The sequence below is a fragment of the Dermacentor variabilis genome, chromosome 3 (assembly GCF_050947875.1).
Source record: "Dermacentor variabilis isolate Ectoservices chromosome 3, ASM5094787v1, whole genome shotgun sequence".
NCBI lineage: Eukaryota > Metazoa > Arthropoda > Arachnida > Ixodida > Ixodidae > Dermacentor > Dermacentor variabilis.
The window spans coordinates 17,643,316-17,661,449 of record NC_134570.1 but is presented as its reverse complement, the minus strand read 5'-3'; the positions used below and the strand labels follow the sequence as shown (position 1 = coordinate 17,661,449).

The 18,134-nt window shown below is 43.1% G+C and overlaps 1 protein-coding gene across 1 annotated transcript in view; it reads right to left on the bottom strand.

Moving 5' to 3' along the window:
• Tti1 (Telo2 interacting protein 1) overlaps positions 1–18,134 on the bottom strand; it is a 48,119-nt gene that overhangs the window by 26,953 nt on the left and 3,032 nt on the right. The window contains exons 7-12 of the mRNA XM_075684342.1: positions 16,475–16,640; positions 10,015–10,223; positions 7,158–7,214; positions 6,902–7,027; positions 3,980–4,096; positions 3,354–3,516 (exon numbers count right to left, since the gene is read on the bottom strand). Coding sequence (XP_075540457.1) covers positions 3,354–3,516; positions 3,980–4,096; positions 6,902–7,027; positions 7,158–7,214; positions 10,015–10,223; positions 16,475–16,640 — 838 coding nt within the window. The remainder of the gene's footprint in view (positions 1–3,353; positions 3,517–3,979; positions 4,097–6,901; positions 7,028–7,157; positions 7,215–10,014; positions 10,224–16,474; positions 16,641–18,134) is intronic.

Sequence of the window (18,134 nt, the reverse complement as noted above, 5' to 3'; positions counted from 1 at the left end):
GTGCCTGTTGTGATTTGAGCCCTTGGGGGCAGTAAAAGGCGTGCATTCATTTTTTGGACTGCCTGATTTCTCGGACATCATCGCAGCCTCTAGGTAGTCCCAAAAAATTGGGTGTTGACTGGATATGGACACTGTAGGCGCATTTCTGCCATCACCGTCGCTGTGACGTTTGACATAAATTTCATGGGCGATAACATCGTCGCCGCGCACCATATGCTGCATTTGTGAGTGGTGGTGTGCGAGGGTGAGCTGACGATGGCGTCTCAATCTCACGTGCGCAAGGGAGGAAAGCAGGGAGGAAGTGCACCGTCTTCCATCGCGCGCAGGGCACCAGAGGGAGGAAGGGGGGCGTCCTACTCCGGCGGCTGCTGTTTATGGTGGTGGCCGCACTGGTCCTATCTTGAAAGTTATCTGCGATGGGGACAGAGTGCGCTGAGAGATTCGTGTGTGCTGTTTTTGTTGCTTAGTTCACGTTGAAGCGAGAGGTAGCATGATGGTCAATTGACTCGCTGCTGCTGCCGTGCTTCCTTATTCCAGCATTTTGACAGTGAGTTTCCGCGGTCATTGAGTGATATGTGTTCGTGTTTGCTTGTGCATGCATGGCACCGTGCTTGTTAATTTAGTTAGTAAGCAACTGTTTACAAGTTTATGCAGCCGATAAAACTATTACCCTTACTTCGTAGAGGTGTCTATTAATTTGCTATCACAACTGATGCTTCATTTTTTGGGTCAAACTGCGACTGTTTTTTTTTTCTTTCTCACTAAGTTAGTTGAATAGCATCAGATAATTTCCACGCGCTGCAGGTAGCACCTGAGCTTGCAGGCCAAGCAGAATGAGAATGCTTGGATTCCACAGGTGTAACAAGATAACTTGTGTCAGTGAGATTTAAATTCATTGCCAAAGTGGCAGATTGCCAAAGCGTCTGTGTGGTTGTGGATACATGGCAGGCAAAACAGAAGGGCAAACATTTAAAAGGCAGAAAAACCACACATCATCTTCCACTTAAAAAAGTTTGCTTACGATGAGATGTCAATGAAAGGGACAAGTATGTCAAACAAGACGTAACTATTCTCCCATTTTAAATGCATTGTTGCAAGTCAAAGCATGAATTACCAACCTTCCCAATTCTACATCCTATTAATCATCTCCTGTCTTTACCTCTCGATCACAGGGAGCTGCCATGATACACATTGTAGATGCAGTTGGTGCAAAGCTCATATTGATAATGTCTGTATGTGCGCACATACACACACTTCTTAACGCATTCTTTTTGTAATGCAGCCACTAAGGTCTTGATGCTTTACGGCCATGACAATGCATAAGTTTTGTGGCTTCTATACTCCAACTGTAATCAAGGCCTGCATGAGATTTAAAATTGAGTGCTGCAGCCCATTAAGGTAATCACACAGCATTTGTTTATTCTGAGTGTTCATCAGAGTGCAGCCATTATAAGTGGGCTTGCCTATAACAAAACAAGGCTAGCAGCCACCTGATGTAGTATTGAATGAACCTATAATTCAAATTATAGATTAATTATAGGTTTGCTTTTGCAGCATGGTGCCATGCATGCACAACCAAACATAAACACATCTCACTCAATGACCATGGAGACTCGCTGTCAAAATGCTGGAGTAAGGAAGCGCGGCAGCAGCAGTGAGTAAATTGACTTTTGTGCTGCCACTCGCTTCAAATTTATATTTTGCGTGTGTCCCGCGTACACGCAAGAACGACAGCAACTGGTCTCTTCTATTGCAAACGTCAAAGGCTACTATCAGATGAGTTTCTTTTAGGTCCTTGACCTAATGCAAACTGCGCAGCTCTGATAACCAAGTGCCACTATAGCCTTTCTCCAAGCCACTGGGCTGGATGCACGGCTTTAGAGATGCCACAACTCTGTGAACATATAGACACGTATCTCTTCTTCATACCATCATCATCATTCATCAGCCCTTTTCCTCCCCGTCCCTTTTCCTCAGTGTAGAGTAGCAGGCCAGACCAAGTTATAGCTCAGGCCGACCTCTCTGTCTTTCTGTAAATAAATCTCTCTCTATATATAATTCAAATTGTCATTGTGTGGTACTGCATCAGATTATTACTAAGGCTTAGCCATTGACAGCTTGACTTTCTTTCCAATGCTTCGTGCAAACTACAGCTTAGCCTTCTTATTTTACATCATGGGCTCTTGCCTGGCTCAAGCTGATGAGCAACATTAAATACCACAACCAATACCAGCTGGAGGCAGAAAAGAAAAATTTGCAGGACGCTCAAGATTCGCCTTTAGGAGTGGAATGTGATAGCATTCAAAGATCCCTGACTGCTTCTCACGCTTCCCAGCAACTGCAGCTTATGTAACCATAATGTTTACCGGGAAACGCTGGTGGCGAACGCTATGCACGAAGGTGAGCTTTCTGGTAGAAAAGTGGCCTCTTGTGTGGGCCAATCTCGGAGATAGTGCATAGCCGCGCCAAAAAAATCACATTATTTTCAGGTTTCTGTTATTGTTTCACACTTTTAATACTTAAGTCTGAGAAGATTTAACATAAAAGGCACGTGCTGTCAGTGTTTTGTTTCAAGACACTTGTCTGTGGGCTGACATTCTCAAAATTCTAAGGAATAACTTTGTTCAGAATGTACGACGAGGCATGAGTGATAGAATGATGTGCCAATATAACCTGCATATACAGCATGTCATATAGCAAGATGTGGTATACACATATACCTAAATATATATGGAAATTTTCGTTTACTGACAACTCTGCTGATGCCGACACCAGATTTTCTGCGACACAGGGCCTTTAACGGCGTTAAAAGCATCTTGCATTACCTCAGTATTTTGTTCTGTGCCTGCTGCATACCCAAAGGGCACACTGGTCATGCTACCAAGATAGCTGTCACCATAAATACAAGGGTCTTGCATGCCATGCGACAAAACTAGCAGCACTGCTTCATCAAAGCTAGGGATTGTTATAAATACAAGGGGCTCTTTAAAAAGTAAAGTAACCAACAGCATTTTCATCCAGTGATCTAAAAAGATTATTAAAAAAAAGGGAAATGAAAAGACTGCAGCAGTGAAAGACTGGAGAGTGAAAAGACAACACAGCAATGCAATGTAACCTTTCAATGTAACTTCTCATGGCATGAAGTGGAACTGAGGAAAAGGGGAAGAATCACAAGCAGCACTTTACCAGAGTTGTGCTAGCAATCAGTAATTGCCTTGAACTTAAGGTGATACTGGCCACAATTTTTACTTGCAAAAGTACAGTAATTCAGTGCAAAAACAATGTCTACTAGAAAAACAATGTCTAATTACTAAAAAACCAAGTACAGCTCAGCGACTTAGGATTATGCCTACCGAATAAAGCCAGAATCTTCAAGCATAGTGCAAGCTTGTCTGCCTTTACTGCCTTCTGTAAGCGACCGCAGTACATTGGTGAGTACTAAGATAGCTTGCTTCCTGTGCCTGGCTGACTCTTCTATCTTGTGGTGTAGAGCATCTGTCAACATTATTACATCACCTGTTGGAAGCAAATCAAGCATAAGTTGTAAAAACACAAGTTGCCACTTTTCTAACCTCAGAATAAAAATTCTAAATGCGTGGGTACAACGAAGACAGAGTACTCCTCCATAAAAGTAGCAAGGCTTCAGCACGCTGGTCTTATTGCAGATGTAACTATCCAATATGAGCAAGAGATGATGGCACAAGTAAAGGTATGGTGTTGCCTTGCAGTGCATGCAATAAAACTGTAAGTGTCTTTACTCAATCAGGAGTATTTGCAACCTACAATAAGCAGAAGGAAAAAGCAAAGACTCACTGATAAGTTTTCATTACGAAACCCACAAGAAAAACCAATGCTTTATGATCATTAACACCAAAATGAGCCAAATTTTTACAACACACCAGTTTTTACATGAACAGGCCTAATTTTAACAGGGTGGATTAGCAATGCAAACAAGGTAGGTCATAGGCAAAGTACCTACCATAGGTTCCCAGCAGTTTGCAAACAATGGTGAATTCTCTATATATATTCATATTTGTGAAATGCATGAACTGATTACGACAACAATTGATTGCTAGATCAACAGCATTCTGAAAATCTGAAAGGAGAAAACATCATGTCATCTCTTACGATGATTGCTATAAAATGACAAGGTGAATATGCACAACAAAACAAGAAAAGTATGAACTAGATGAAATTAACAAAAAGTGTAGCATGCATAGCTAGAAAACAATCCTAAATGTTTCATTGGTGCTTACTGAGTTTCATTCACTTCTGCATTATCACAAACAATAAATTTATGAGAAGTACTGCAGAGCATTTCCTGTACTAACTTATAAAGTCGCACGCTCTCTTTTTTGAAAAGCAGTGTCAGCTGCCCTTTTAGTCTGAGGACGTTAGGATGATGCCTTTGAGAAACGAAGTATTGTGCCAAGTAACTAAGCCATGGCTCTGGTAGCAGTGTATTTACTGCATTTGTTAATGTGTGTTCTAGAAACCTTGTGTATACAGGAAACTAAACAGTGTAAGCATCAAAATTATAGCTCTACTGATTTTTTTTCTTTAAAATTGCTGTAACACACTCCGTTATGACTGATTGTAATGAAGCATTCCTGAAAATGCTGTGGATTTATTATTAAGAAGCTTTTGATAATGAATGGCTTCATTTGTGGGTTTTGAAAGTTTGGTGTTAGTATGATGTCAGAGCAGGTTGAGCATAATGATTGTTAGGGCTGTGGCACCTAAGTTTTGCTTATCAGGTGACTGGTAAAGAGGTTGTATTAGTCAGTTTATCAGCTGCACTTTTGAAGCTCTGGAGCATGCTATGGCTACAGTTAAAGGCTGCAAATGACCACATAGATTTGTGCAAGGGCTTCATTTATTTTTCATGATTTTGGTGAGGTGCGGCTCTTACACGTTAACAAGCTGTCCGGTCTGTTTTCCAACTTTGAGTATGAAAACTGCTGTAATTCTCCGTGACTGCCCACTACCACAAAAGCAAATGCTATCCTTTTCAAAATGAATTTATTAGTTCAGTCATGCATGCTGTGCACTTTGCTACTTGTCTTTGCTATCGCTGTCACTGGTGCTGGCCACCTGCACGCTACCACAGAGGAACAGGGAGGAGCTGGTCACAGCTGCATCTTGGTCACAGCACAGCTCTCACCATCTACTGGTAGCATGCAAAAATTCGTTGATGCGCGCATGCGGCATCAGCGCACCAGATGCCCCAAATATATTTCCGTTGGAATTTCTTTTTTCCAAATTTTGGGCTGCCAAGTTGGGGGTGCCATCCTTACATGGGTTTATACTGTATAAATATGTCAAAAAGTGCACTCAGTGGGTCTCCCAAGGCAGTTTCCTTGCCATATTTGCACCTGTGTAGTGAGCTAAACGAAGATGCTGACTTCCCTAACTTCAGTGGGCTCATTCTGCAATTAGGAAGTGATAACTTCCTGCCGTGTCCACAGGTCTTGCAAGTGATAGAGCAGAGTTCAATGCCTGCTGGAGAAGTCATGTTGCTTCATGGCCATCTTCAAGTGGTGGTCGAACTGAGTGTCTATTGTCCATTATATGTAGATATGCCTAATAGGAAATTCTTGCATCTACAGTGGCAGCCACACTGCACATATTTCTGACATATTTTCCACGTGGTGTCATCCGCCATCAGTGTGTCCATGTCGCACTGTTCAATGACCATGTTGTAAACCTAGCCAAAAACCGTTCCATAGGGTTACAGCTAAAGGGGTGATGACATGGTCATCCAACTGTTCCTGGTTTATCATTTAAATTGCGAGCAAAGGGCCCAGTATGAGTATACACACAAAATAACTGGGATCTCAGCAAACATGTTAACCTGAAATTTCAATTTAATATCGCTGCCTCTAAGCCCCTCTCACCGACCAATTGCCATTTTGGTATGGCTTACGTGATGTCAAGAAGTGTGGGACCACCGCTGTGTTGTCTGCTCCGAAACCACGTCGAACACCCTTTTCTCTGCACGCTCTGGTACCCAAGGTGCAGCAAGGGTGTCAACGTTGCTTAGTACCTACAATCTTTTCACTTGCACAAGAAAAACAACACAAACCAGAGAATGCCTGCAGAAACTATCCCAGGCTGACTGCCGAGACCCTCATGTGAAAATGAAAGCCACACAAAATGCATTTCAGTCTGCCATCTGTTATGTGTTGCCAGATTGCTGCACAGTTCAAATGCAATATAAAGAACATTCGGAATGCGGGTTGCATACAGCTTAGCAAGAAATGTGCAATTCATGCTCAAAAGCTTGGTGTCATGGCCTCTTTAAAGAGTGTGCTTTGAAACATGTGCCAACACTGGGTGTCAGCATGCAGATAATGTGTTCCCTGCTATTGCCACAAAATTTATAAGCCTTCTCTAGACTATTTAAAGAATGTGCATTTCTGCATCTAGGGTTAGCTAAGCCTAACAAGCAACTAGCATAAAGTATATTGCGCAACACAAATGAGATGAGCTAACATGTAGCCAGAAATTGGTGGATTGCAACATGTTTTTTTCGTACATGCTTCACCAACTTTCACGGTGCATTATTTACAGGAACATGCTTGAAATGTAGTGAGTGGAAAAGAGTGCAAGAACAGAACGTATGATGTCCCCAGTGCAAGAACTATCTTGTGCTATGTCATTGCAGAATGCTTAACTTGGCATTTATAAGTCAACAAGACCCTCTGCAGCCCCTCTCACCTTATTCAACACCCTGCATACAAAAGGAACAAGTCACAGGTATGCTCGCAGGCATTGCTATGAAACATGTATGACATTTAAGGTGGCATTCATATGGCAGAAAATGAATGTCGGCTTACTTTTACATGGCCCTGTCTCACAATACATTTCCTGTAAGCTTGCTACACTTTGGAATGCATACCTAGGCAGGTCGCCTGCTCAGCAAGGAGGTTCAATTTCCCAGTGTCAAACTCGGACAGTAGAAAAAGAACGCCGAGCAACCTCTGGGAGACAGCTGGTGACACAAGTATATTGGCTATTCTTGTTCCTGCATTGGCACAGAGACATGTTACTTTAATGCACACTAAAGAAGAGAGAATGCTGCTATACATACTGCCTGCACATGACACCACTTGTATTTGCACTCAATGCAAATGGATACAGAAAACCATGCTCACGGAATACTCTCAGGTAGCCACATAGCAGCTTTACCAAATTCAGCTTTTCATTTTCACCTGAAATAAAAGAACAATATTATTACATCACATTTCTTTCCAGTTTGCACAAAAAGCAGTACCATATACAGTAGAACCATACTATAGGAACTCAGCATACAACACAGCTCCACTTGCAGCAGATGTGCCAGTATCAATTGAATTCTTATAATATATATTTTTTTAAATATGACTGCCCTTCCACTACTGTGAACAGGGGTGCAAGCGAAGCTCGGTATCCACAGCTCTTCGTTGTCGTAACGCCTTGGCTTTGTGCTCCCTCACGACGAGGTTGGCACATCGACGACGAGCCGTTTCTTGAGCAAGTTCCTGGCGGCGTTCATGAAATGCTGTCTGTTCTTTGGCTGAACACACAACGCGTGGCCAGCTCCCGCTGCCGTTCCTTCAACACAGCCTGCCCTTTGGCAGAATTAACCAAACACGACCTCCGCATCTGACTGCTGGGCAAGAAACGGTGGGCACGAGGCAAGCAAAAACGCAATCACACCCTTTCTTTCCTCCGGAGGACGGGGACGCCTGTGCAAGGCTGGTGCCTTGCGCTGCGTCTACTTCTTCATGTGTATAAAATCCTGCTTTAAAGGGCCCGTATGATTAACTGAAAGTGGTTGATTTGGTTAGCATGGTAGTCTCGCAACCCGGAGGTCAGTGATTCGAATCCACAGCTTGACAAGCAATTTTTATATTTGTGCACCTTGGGTTTTTCGTACAGCAACACCGATGCCGACATAAGTGAGGCCACACAAGCTTCACTTGAAGAAGAAGCCTACATCAAAATAACCAAATGTGAAACCCTGAAGAGTAAATAAATAGAAGTGATCACAGGCGTACTGGTGAACACCAAAATGTGCTCCTTCCCCATGACCGTGGGTCAGATAACAATAGTTCTGAAATTAGCTGTACTACGCCTCAACATAATTAGGTAGAAAGGGAGACGTGAGCAACCATGTTGAAACAGACAAAATGGAGTCCACCGTGCTAGTATAATGTAATTTGTAGAAGTTTATTTCCTTAAAAGTGAGTTAGTCTGCAAAGGTGCATTAGCAACTAATAGCTCGACTATAAAAATAATTCAGAGGGCCCCTAAAGTCAGAGGCCACCCAGATTTATTTTGGGCACCCTCTGTTGTTATGGCCGAACTTCAACAAAACTTTGGACTGCTTAAAGAGCCTATCTTCAGAAAGTGCAGATACAGAACAGCTTTTGTGCAATATTTTGCTTGAAATACAAGTTGACATACCACGATGAGGTAGGAAAAATTGATGTTTTTGATACTAAAGCTCGAACTCCATCACTACTGCTCATTGGTGATGACACACAACTCGAAGTTTGACCTGCGAGATTCTGCATTGCCCATGTTGATGCACGGTGCACTGAAAATCTTGGAAGCCATGGTCTAGGATCTGCACTGCATCTGCTAACCGCCAGGTGGAGGTGTCGTCTGTTAAGGTGCTTTTTTAAGGCTGCTAATAAATACATTACACAATTACCAGCCCTGCAGCTTCACCAAGATTGTTTCGATAATACAGTCAAGCCCACTTATAACAATGTTCAAGTGCCACGAAAACCCCATTGTTATAACTGATCATTGTTACAATGGAGTTGCACAGTAGGAGCACAGGGGACAGGCATCTAAACATTTTAATTAGACAGAAATAAATACAATTGAACCCACTTATAGCACTACTGGTTTTAACAATACTCGGATGTAACAAGGAGCAGCTGTGGCACCCCTAACATTTGTGTGTGGTCTACGGTGAGATAAACAGCTTACTACAATGCTCCCATGCCATGGTATCAGTTATGACAATTAAATCTTGCTATTCGGTGTGCATGCTGAAAAAAAAAAAAAAAGAAGCAAGCTGCTGCACAGCACACATTCATCACATTGTCCTACACATCACCAGCTTTGCGCATCCATCTACTGTCTCCCTTCCATCCATCCGATACATAAGTCGAATGCACTAACATTTCAGGAGTGAAAGTGAGGCGGGAGACAGGCACACGAAACTGGCGATGCAATGGGCTATGTGACAAAAGTGTGGCATGCGGGATGAGCGGCAAAGGCGTGCAGTGACTCGCATTTCTTTTTTCTTTTTCAGAAATTTTGCATTCTTTTCTTTTTACTGAACCCACCCAACAGCCAGAGTTAATTGTTATAACTGATAACGCGACGTGGGAGCATTGTAGCAAGCAGTTTATTTGCATAAAATGCATACAAAGGTTGATGGTGCGCTGACTTCTTATTGTTATATTAGATATATTGTTAAAACCAGCATCATTAAAAATGGGTCTGACTAATTAATCACTTATAATCATCAATGCGGTGAGGCAGGTTAGCTGGTTACTGGAGCTCGCATCAGGTTTGCAGCCGATTTATAGCCGATTCATAAAGCAAAATTTTGTTGCAGCTGACCTTTTATATTTAAGAGAGAAAGAGTGGGCGCACACGTTCGAAGTCTGAAAGATGTCTACTAGTTGTCAACAAGATGTATAACATATAACTTTTGAAAGTCTGCAGCCATTTGTTTTGAATGCCATTAAAAGACCTGAGTGTAATTGAAAACTGTAATGCTCTCTGCGAAAACTTCAGCATCAACTAAAGACTGTTTTTGGATATCCTTGTAGGCCCCTTCAGTACTAGTTCACTCTTAGCTGGCACTGTTCTTGGCGTACATGTACTAACAGTTTTCACAGATCTACAATATTTTTAAGGTACAATCTTAAAACAATATGGATGAGTTAGTGCACTAAGCGGCACTAGCAAGTGAGTAGAAGATATAGGAAAGTCTGCTGGACTTACTCCCAGTATGAAATATCCGTGGGAACTTTCCCAGCGTCCTGTGAAAGTCTTCTTCAAGAATCTCAGTCAAGGATAATGAGTCAAGAGCCAGCATCTGATTTGCAACCTCATCGAGAACTGAGAGACTTTGAATGGACACCTTTTCACTGTCATCAGCACTCATTGCCAGCACCATGTGGAGGACTGTCGGGGTTAAGATTTCCAGTGATCTACAAAAAAAAAAAAAAAAAAAGTCAGAGCAGGCAATAATTTAACAACACAGGATAAAAGGGCCCATAAGTGGTAAGCAACTTGGCCAACACAAATGAGGAGAAAAAGCACAAACTGTTACATCGTCAGTTTTATTTCAATAGTACCAGCACCTTGTTTGGCTTTTCTAATGCTGTAGTAGTGGGGATTAGGAAGAACTAGTATGCAGTGTAGCCACATAGTTGTGTTAACAGGATATTTAATGCAACACCAAGGCGTGTCAAAGCTTCTCAAACTTCTCATTTGTGAACACAACATTTGTCCTTCCAGCCCTACTTGTGGGCCAGCCATGCCATAGTGCATTCTTTCCTTTCTTTATTGATATGATGCCATTCAGGCTTGCTTGCAAAACACCGTGTTGCCCCTCTCCCCCTTCACAATACATCCATTCCTAACAAAGACAATGCCATTGGCCTGCAATGATATCCAATGGCAGTAAGGCACATCATCAGATAGAACAACATTTGCTGGAACAGTAAACATGCATCAACAGTGCAGACTATGTCTGAGCCACCCACAGTATTCATGGTGCTTGATCCCTTCAAGCCTGACCAGCTTTAGGCCTGTGCATCCTCCAAACATGCCTCACTGAACCCCCACGGTAAGCAGTTGAAAGGTAGAGCCATCCACCTACGGTTGCCTCACTACAAGGGCAGCGAACCCGCTGTGGTTGCTTGGTGGCTACGGTGCTGGGCTGCTAAGCATGAGGTCGTGGGATCAAATCCCGGTCACGGTGGCTGCATTTTGATGGGGGCGAAATGCGAAAACACTCATATACTTAGGTTTAGGTGCACATTAGAAAACCCCAGGCGACCCAAATTATTCCGGATTCCCCCACTATGGCGTGCCTCATAATCAGATCGTGGTTTTGGCATGCAAAACCACATAATTCAATTTTTTTACAAGGGCAGCAGAATATGGATATGTCAGCAGAACAGAATATGTCACAATGTAAGTTGCTGCTGCACCAGAAGAAGCCATTGAAACTGGAGAGTTTGGTAGTTATGATGATGCAGACTGCAACTTGCCACTGTCCTTGGCTCAGAACAATGACACAATATGTTTCTAACATGGTTGCTGCTGCTGCTGGTAGTGTGCCAGCTTTGATTGACCATAGTGCTCTACGTTTTGGAAGTCGTGGGCATGTCGCCACTTGGCGCTCTCTGATTATAAGACTGGCAGCAGGTGGTGCGGCTTCCCGCAAGTTCCATTCTTATCCTGGATGGCAGCCATAAATCTCCTTGAGCAGAATGTCCCAGCTGTGCCTACGGCATTGTTTTTAGTGCGAGAGCAATTATATGGATACTCCAGGCGCATTTTTGCCGTCGGCGTCACCGTGAGGTTCCACATAAAGTCCAAGGGCGATAAAATCGTTGCAGCACGCTGTATGCTGTTTGTGCGAGTGAAAGTGTGCGTGAGTGAGGAAGGCGGGGCGGAAGCGCACTCTCTCCTGTCACACGTGTGGCACAGGGGTAAGGCAAAAGAGGGAGGGAGGTGCGCTCTTCTCTGGCAGCTGCTGCTTACGGTGTGGCCGTGTGGATGCCGTATCTGGAAAGAGATTTGCGATGTTTGCAGAGTGTGCGTAGTGCCGGTAGCTTTGCATGCGCTGTGCTTTTCACATTTCGTTCATGTTGAAGTGAGAAATGTACAAAGGTCAATTCGCCACTGCTGCTTTCTCATTCCAGCGTTTTGACAGTGGGTTGTGTTCAGTTTTACCTGTGCGTACATGACACCATGCTTGTTAATTTAGTTAGCAAGCGAATGTTTACAAGATTATACGACCAATAAAACTACTAAGCTTACTTCATATAGCAATTTTCTAATTTGATATCGCAACAGATGCTTTGCCTTATGGAAACTGCTACTTTTCACTCTCTTCCAACAAAGCCACAGAGGCTGTACTGTTTTGCAGTGCCTTGTACTGAATCCCTAGATGGAGAGTGAGTGCTGTGAGTGAGCAATGTGTGTACATGTGCAAACACACATAGGCACTGTTTTGACTTTAAGAACGGGGAATTAATGATGTCATTAATTGTAAACCAATAGGGATGCATGAATATTTGAAACTTTCGAATAATTAATCGAATAGTCAGTATTTGTAAATGCAAATATTTTTCTAATAGTTCTTGAATATTTCAAAGCATCAACTGCACCCAATTAAACATAAAATTGTAGCAAGAGTACTGTAAATTTTCACCCCCCTATGCATAGTACAGGCATAAAAAGTGACAACTTGCGTACCAGAGCAGGCTACATTGCTTAGGTAGATATAACTTTCAGGCCATGCAATGATCATTTGCACTTACTGAAGAGTCCTGTGCATTCTGGCATATTTGTGCTTTTAATAAACAATGCTTCATAACGTACTAGTACGTAATGACAGAAACTTGCTAAATTTAACAATATTAGGATGTGAACATTGTTTTACATTAACTGTCATAAAAGCAGTTCATCATTTGGAAAATATTCAATTCTGACATTATTCGATTCGGTCTCAAAGGGGTCCTACTGGCATGCAGCACCCCTCAAAATAATCAGGTGAGCTGGGCACAAGTCGCATCTCCCACTGCCAGATAACGAGGTAGAGATAACATGGGAGGGGGAAACTACAAAGCCAGCTAATATAAGAAGAGGTCTCAGGCAGGGCTGACCATTGTCGCCCGTTTTTTATGATTTACATGAGCCAAATGGAAAAGAGACTAGAACAGAGCACAATAGGAACCGACATAAGCTATATGCTGGAAGGGCAGAAGATAGCTCAAGTACTAGCCGGACTGATGTATGCAGATGATATTGTACTGCTTGCTGACACCCGAGTAGGGCTACAGGAATTAATGAGCATATGTGGAGAGGAGGGAGAAAAATTGGGACTGCAATTTAGTAGAGAGAAGTCTGGGATAATAGTATACAATGAAGAAAGGGGGGAACCATTGGAAATACAAAGCACTAAGATTGATCATGTTGAAAAATATAAGTATTTGGGCATATGGGTAAACGAGGGCAAAAAGTACTTGGAAGAACAGGAAAAAATTATGATTGAAAAAGTGAAAAGGAACTCAGCTGTAATGAAATACAAGGCACTATGGAACTACAATAGGTACGAGGTGGTTAGGGGCGTATGGAAAGGGGTTATGGTACCTGGCCTCACATTCGGAAATTCAGTACTGTGCATGAAATCGGAAGTTCAGGCATGCATGGAAACGAGACAGAGAAGTGTAGGCAGGTTGGCTTTAGGAGCGCACGGGAACACCCCTAATGAGGGAGTGCAGGGGGACATGGGATGGACGTCATTCGAAGGTAGAGAGACAATAAGTAAGCTAAAATATGAACAGAGACTCTCAGCACTGGAGGAAAAAAGGTGGGCACGAAAAGTGTACAAATATCTATACCTGAAAAGTTTGAACGCAAAGTGGACACTCAGAACGAGGAAGCTGAGGAATAGATACCTACAGCCGAGGGAGGGGGTCCAACGTGGTTCTAGTATGGGAAAGGAGGTGAAGGAGACGGAAAGGAAAATGTGGGAAGAAAGAATGCTCGGAAAGCCAGCGCTATCTATGTATAGGTCACAAAAACAGGAGATTAAGAGAGAGCTCTTATTTGATAACTCGCGGGGCAGCTCACTATTATTCGAAGCTAGGACAGGGGTTTTGAGAACGAAAACATACAGGGCTAAATTTGAAGACGTGGACCTTTTGTGCACAGCTTGCGGAGCCGTAATGGAGACCACAGAGCATATAGTTCTGAGATGCACAGACCTTCGCCCAACTCTGGCAAAGGGAACAGTGGCAGATATGGAAGGGGCATTAGGTTTTCCTGAAGAACAAGGGAAAATAGATAACGAAAAAATAGTGGCAGTAACGAAGGGGAGGCTAGAGGATTGGTGGAAGAAGTCAAGGGAGAGATAATACCATAAACTGGGGAGATAATGTTTCCTATGATTTTTTAGATAGTTATTTTGGGGGGAGGAGGGGAGTGAAAACTAGTGTAAGGAAAAGAGGATACAAAGAAAGGGAAAAAAATAATAGGAGGGGAAGCAAAAGGCTAGGTGGTGCCAGTCGCCGCCCGTTACAAAGGGTGTGGCCCTTTGTAACGTAATTCGTAATTAGCCGCATCACATACACCCTTCTGCATCAAGCTTTGACAAACCAAGAGATCATACAGGCAAACACAATAATAAGAAAAGCCTTCAGAGCCGCTCTTGGCGTTCCCAAATCTGACGGCACATAGATATTTGAGGGACTGGGTCTGCACAATACTTTTGACAAGTACAGAGTCGCGACGTTATATGCTCAGAAAGAACAACTTTGTTCTTCAACTCAGGGCAGGGAAGTATTGGCGAGGTTAGGCTTTCCCCTGAGACCCCAGTATTGCGGTGAGGAAACGGCAGCTGACAGACCGCAACATTCGATTGCACATCGCGGTGGCCCCAATTCCGAAAAACACGCACCCCAAGTATCACCGAACAGTGCAGAGCAAAATACTCTTCACAAACTTTTTGGCACGGGACCGGGAGTGTATTATACCGATGCCAGTCGAACTAGCTCAGACACCTTCACCATAGTCTCTATGTGTTGGAACAACATAATAACCTCGGCATGTGTTGCAGAGGCTGCAGCCATCGCCTTGGCCATTCAGGATGCCGAGCGCCAAACCTATTTGGCTGTCATATTATCCGACTCGCAAGAGGCTTGGCACCTATTTCTAAATGAAACAACACCCCAATCAATAATCAAAACTTTAGGCAATCAACTAGAAGGGCACCACACTATCATATGGTGTCCAGCACACATGGGACTGGCAGGAAGTGCGAAGGCAGACCGTATTGCTCGAAGATTAAACGTCCGAGCAATGGCATGGCCCAGTGATGACCTGCCACCGCATTCTCCTGACATCCCCTACAGCAAAGACAGGAGCGGAGACATTTTGAACATCCTCATTCCGATTTAAACAGCCAACAGGAGATGCACTGGTGTCGTATTCAGACGATACATACCCCAACCTGCACCCCTACACAGAATACACACCACAAGGTTCACTGACGAGTGCCCGTAGTGCACAGACACACCCACACTAAAACACATGACATGGGAGTGCCTGAAAAGGCCTCCGCACATAGACAGCCCTTAATGCACCAACATCCACTAATGAGGAATAGGCAGTGGAGGCATGTCTTGCAGACGGGGGCCGGAAGAGTCAATTGGCTCTTCTGGACCAAGCCCAGCGAGCCGCTTGTGCCAGTGGGGCCCTGGAATATGGGTCCCAACCATCATGCCTTATTTTATTTATTTTCAATAAAGTTTTTACTTACTCACTCACTCACTCGGTCTCAAAAATCGCTATTCGCACACCCCTATAAACCAATATCAGTGAGGAATGTAGGTAAGAGAAGTAGAGCTAATGACAAATCCCTGTTAACGTTCTGCAGCACTGGTAGCCAAATTTAGCGAGTGTTTGGCTCCCTGCAGATGGCACTAACAGGCCAGTGGCACTGCAGTTAATACGCATTCTTCCGAACAGAGCAGGGTTCTGCATCTGTCTTCCAAGTTCACCTTGTGCCTACATTTATTGCAGTCAAGCTATTGAAAAAAAGCATCAATGTATTGTGGAAATGTTGCCACTAAGGTACCGTTAAATAGTGATGGTGTAGCATGTATAGCATGCAAACTTTGTAGCATGTATATTTATGATAGTGTCATGGCTAATTTCATAAATATATTTACTCTACAATGTTCTTTTATTTAGTACTTCAGTGACTGGCATGTTTTTTGACAGATTCCACCACTGCAATTTGGGTAGTGAAGGATTCAGCATTAGGCTACCCCTCGGCATACGCAACTGGACATTTCTACTTGTGAACAACTCAAGCAACTACCTTCACTAAGATTTGTTCAGATTATTGTCAAAATATGTTGAAGTGTCACAGATAAAGTTATGCAAACAAGCACTCATCATGGGTTCCGTGTTGAGCTTGGCCCATGGAAATACAAGATGTGGCTTTACCTTACAACACTGGTTGCTTGGGCATGCGAGATGCCAGGTCTTTGTCCAACTATGCTCTGTATACAGCAGCTCAAAGTGGAATGTCTAGTCAATGCAATGTGATGAAGTCATTAATCAACACATGCTAGACATGCAGAATGGAAGACCACACGCAAGCTCCCCTCTATAACACACTCGTAATGCTCTCACTTCCACACCTTTCACCACTCACCTGCTGCACCGCAAGAGGAGCACGTGTGCCCATTCCAGAGCTGCCAGCTTCGCGTTATCATCGCACTTTGCAAGGCTAGGCAGCACCCGTTCTACAAGAATGACTAATTTCTCAGCAGTTGCTTTGGCCCACTCTTCATTTCTGAACACAATCGGCATTTTTGTTTCTGTAGCAAAAAAAGAAAAGGGAAAGGAAAGGGGAGGGAGGCAAGGGTGTGGAATGCCCACAGGGTCACTGTACAGTTCGCATTCTACTTATGGTCAAGGCCAGCTGGAGAACACAAAGCAACAAATTTAGTGCTGAAATAGTGGAGCCCAAAAATGAAGCAATGAATGCATCATGTTGATGTCCAAAATGAAATGAAGCGAAATAAAGACAATGACAACCACACAATGACTGGTAAAACCACGAATTTGAAGTATTGAGTGTAACGTTGAGCGAAGTAAATAGGAGCAAGGAAAAAGAAATTTGGCTTTCATTCTTCCTTCTTGCAATCAACTTCTCGCTGCAGAATTAACAAAAAAAATTGTTTAAAGAACACTTCATCAGTATAAACTGTTTTATTGTTTCTTTCAGTGTCCCTTGAGGAGTTGACTACACAATACCAGGTTCCAGCAAACACTTTCAAAAATTTTTTAAAGGTTGACTGCGGCAGATAGCACAATTCTAGTTCATGAGCTGGTCTACTCGAAGAGGTGGACATTACTCGATACATGACAACTTGATAAAAACCCTCCACCCCAACGGACCCACGGCGAATGTGCAGGGCTAGCCACAATGAATCCCAATGCCATTAAAGTACATGGTGATGAAACACCACACACAAAGCCTAAAATGACATAAAACAAGACGAAAAATGGAATGCAACCTCAAACATGCAAGAATAACCAATTGCAAAAAACAGTGTGAATTGCGCATTCCCGAAAAGTCCTATGTGCAACTAGGGAAAACTATTTCCTTTTCTGTCAGTGAAGCAAGATGTCCAGCCCCAACCTAAGCTTCTCCACCTTTTCAAGAACCTCCTGTTGCCTCCTTTCCTTAGTGCACTGAAGAAAGACCATGCCTTTGAATTCAAGATGACAGCTTAAAGCCTTGAAATGAGCTGGCAAATGAGCCTGACCCACAGACGCCTACAGGTGGGGCCAGCCTTCGTAGTGCTGCCTACTTTGTAGGGAACGGAGTATAGTTAATCAATATTAGGTAATTAATAGGGTAAGACATTCCTCTTCACAGTAGCAGACAACCTAATTTGCCACTTCCATCACCACACACTATGGAGTTTTTTTTTCTTCAAATAAATCAACTTAAATATACCATGTCAGTGGCTGCATTAGACGTTTACAGGAGAACCACACTTGTAACAATAAGAGAACAAGAACAGATTTATCACAGAGTAGAAGAAAGCATTCATCTTGTGTAAATGGTGCAAAATATAACACAAGAAACTGTTGCAGCAGCACTACATTTTCTGTGACCTGTGCAGTCATTAAGTATTTCTTTCCAAGGCCAACTAAAGCACGCTGAAGCATTAACAACATGATGCTCTAGCCAACTCTAATAGGACTGGGCAGTTATGGTGACTGAACAGTGAAATGTCAGGATTTTGAACAATCCTGATTTCAAGTGACCTATTGTGCACCCTTTGTTGATGTAGCACCGA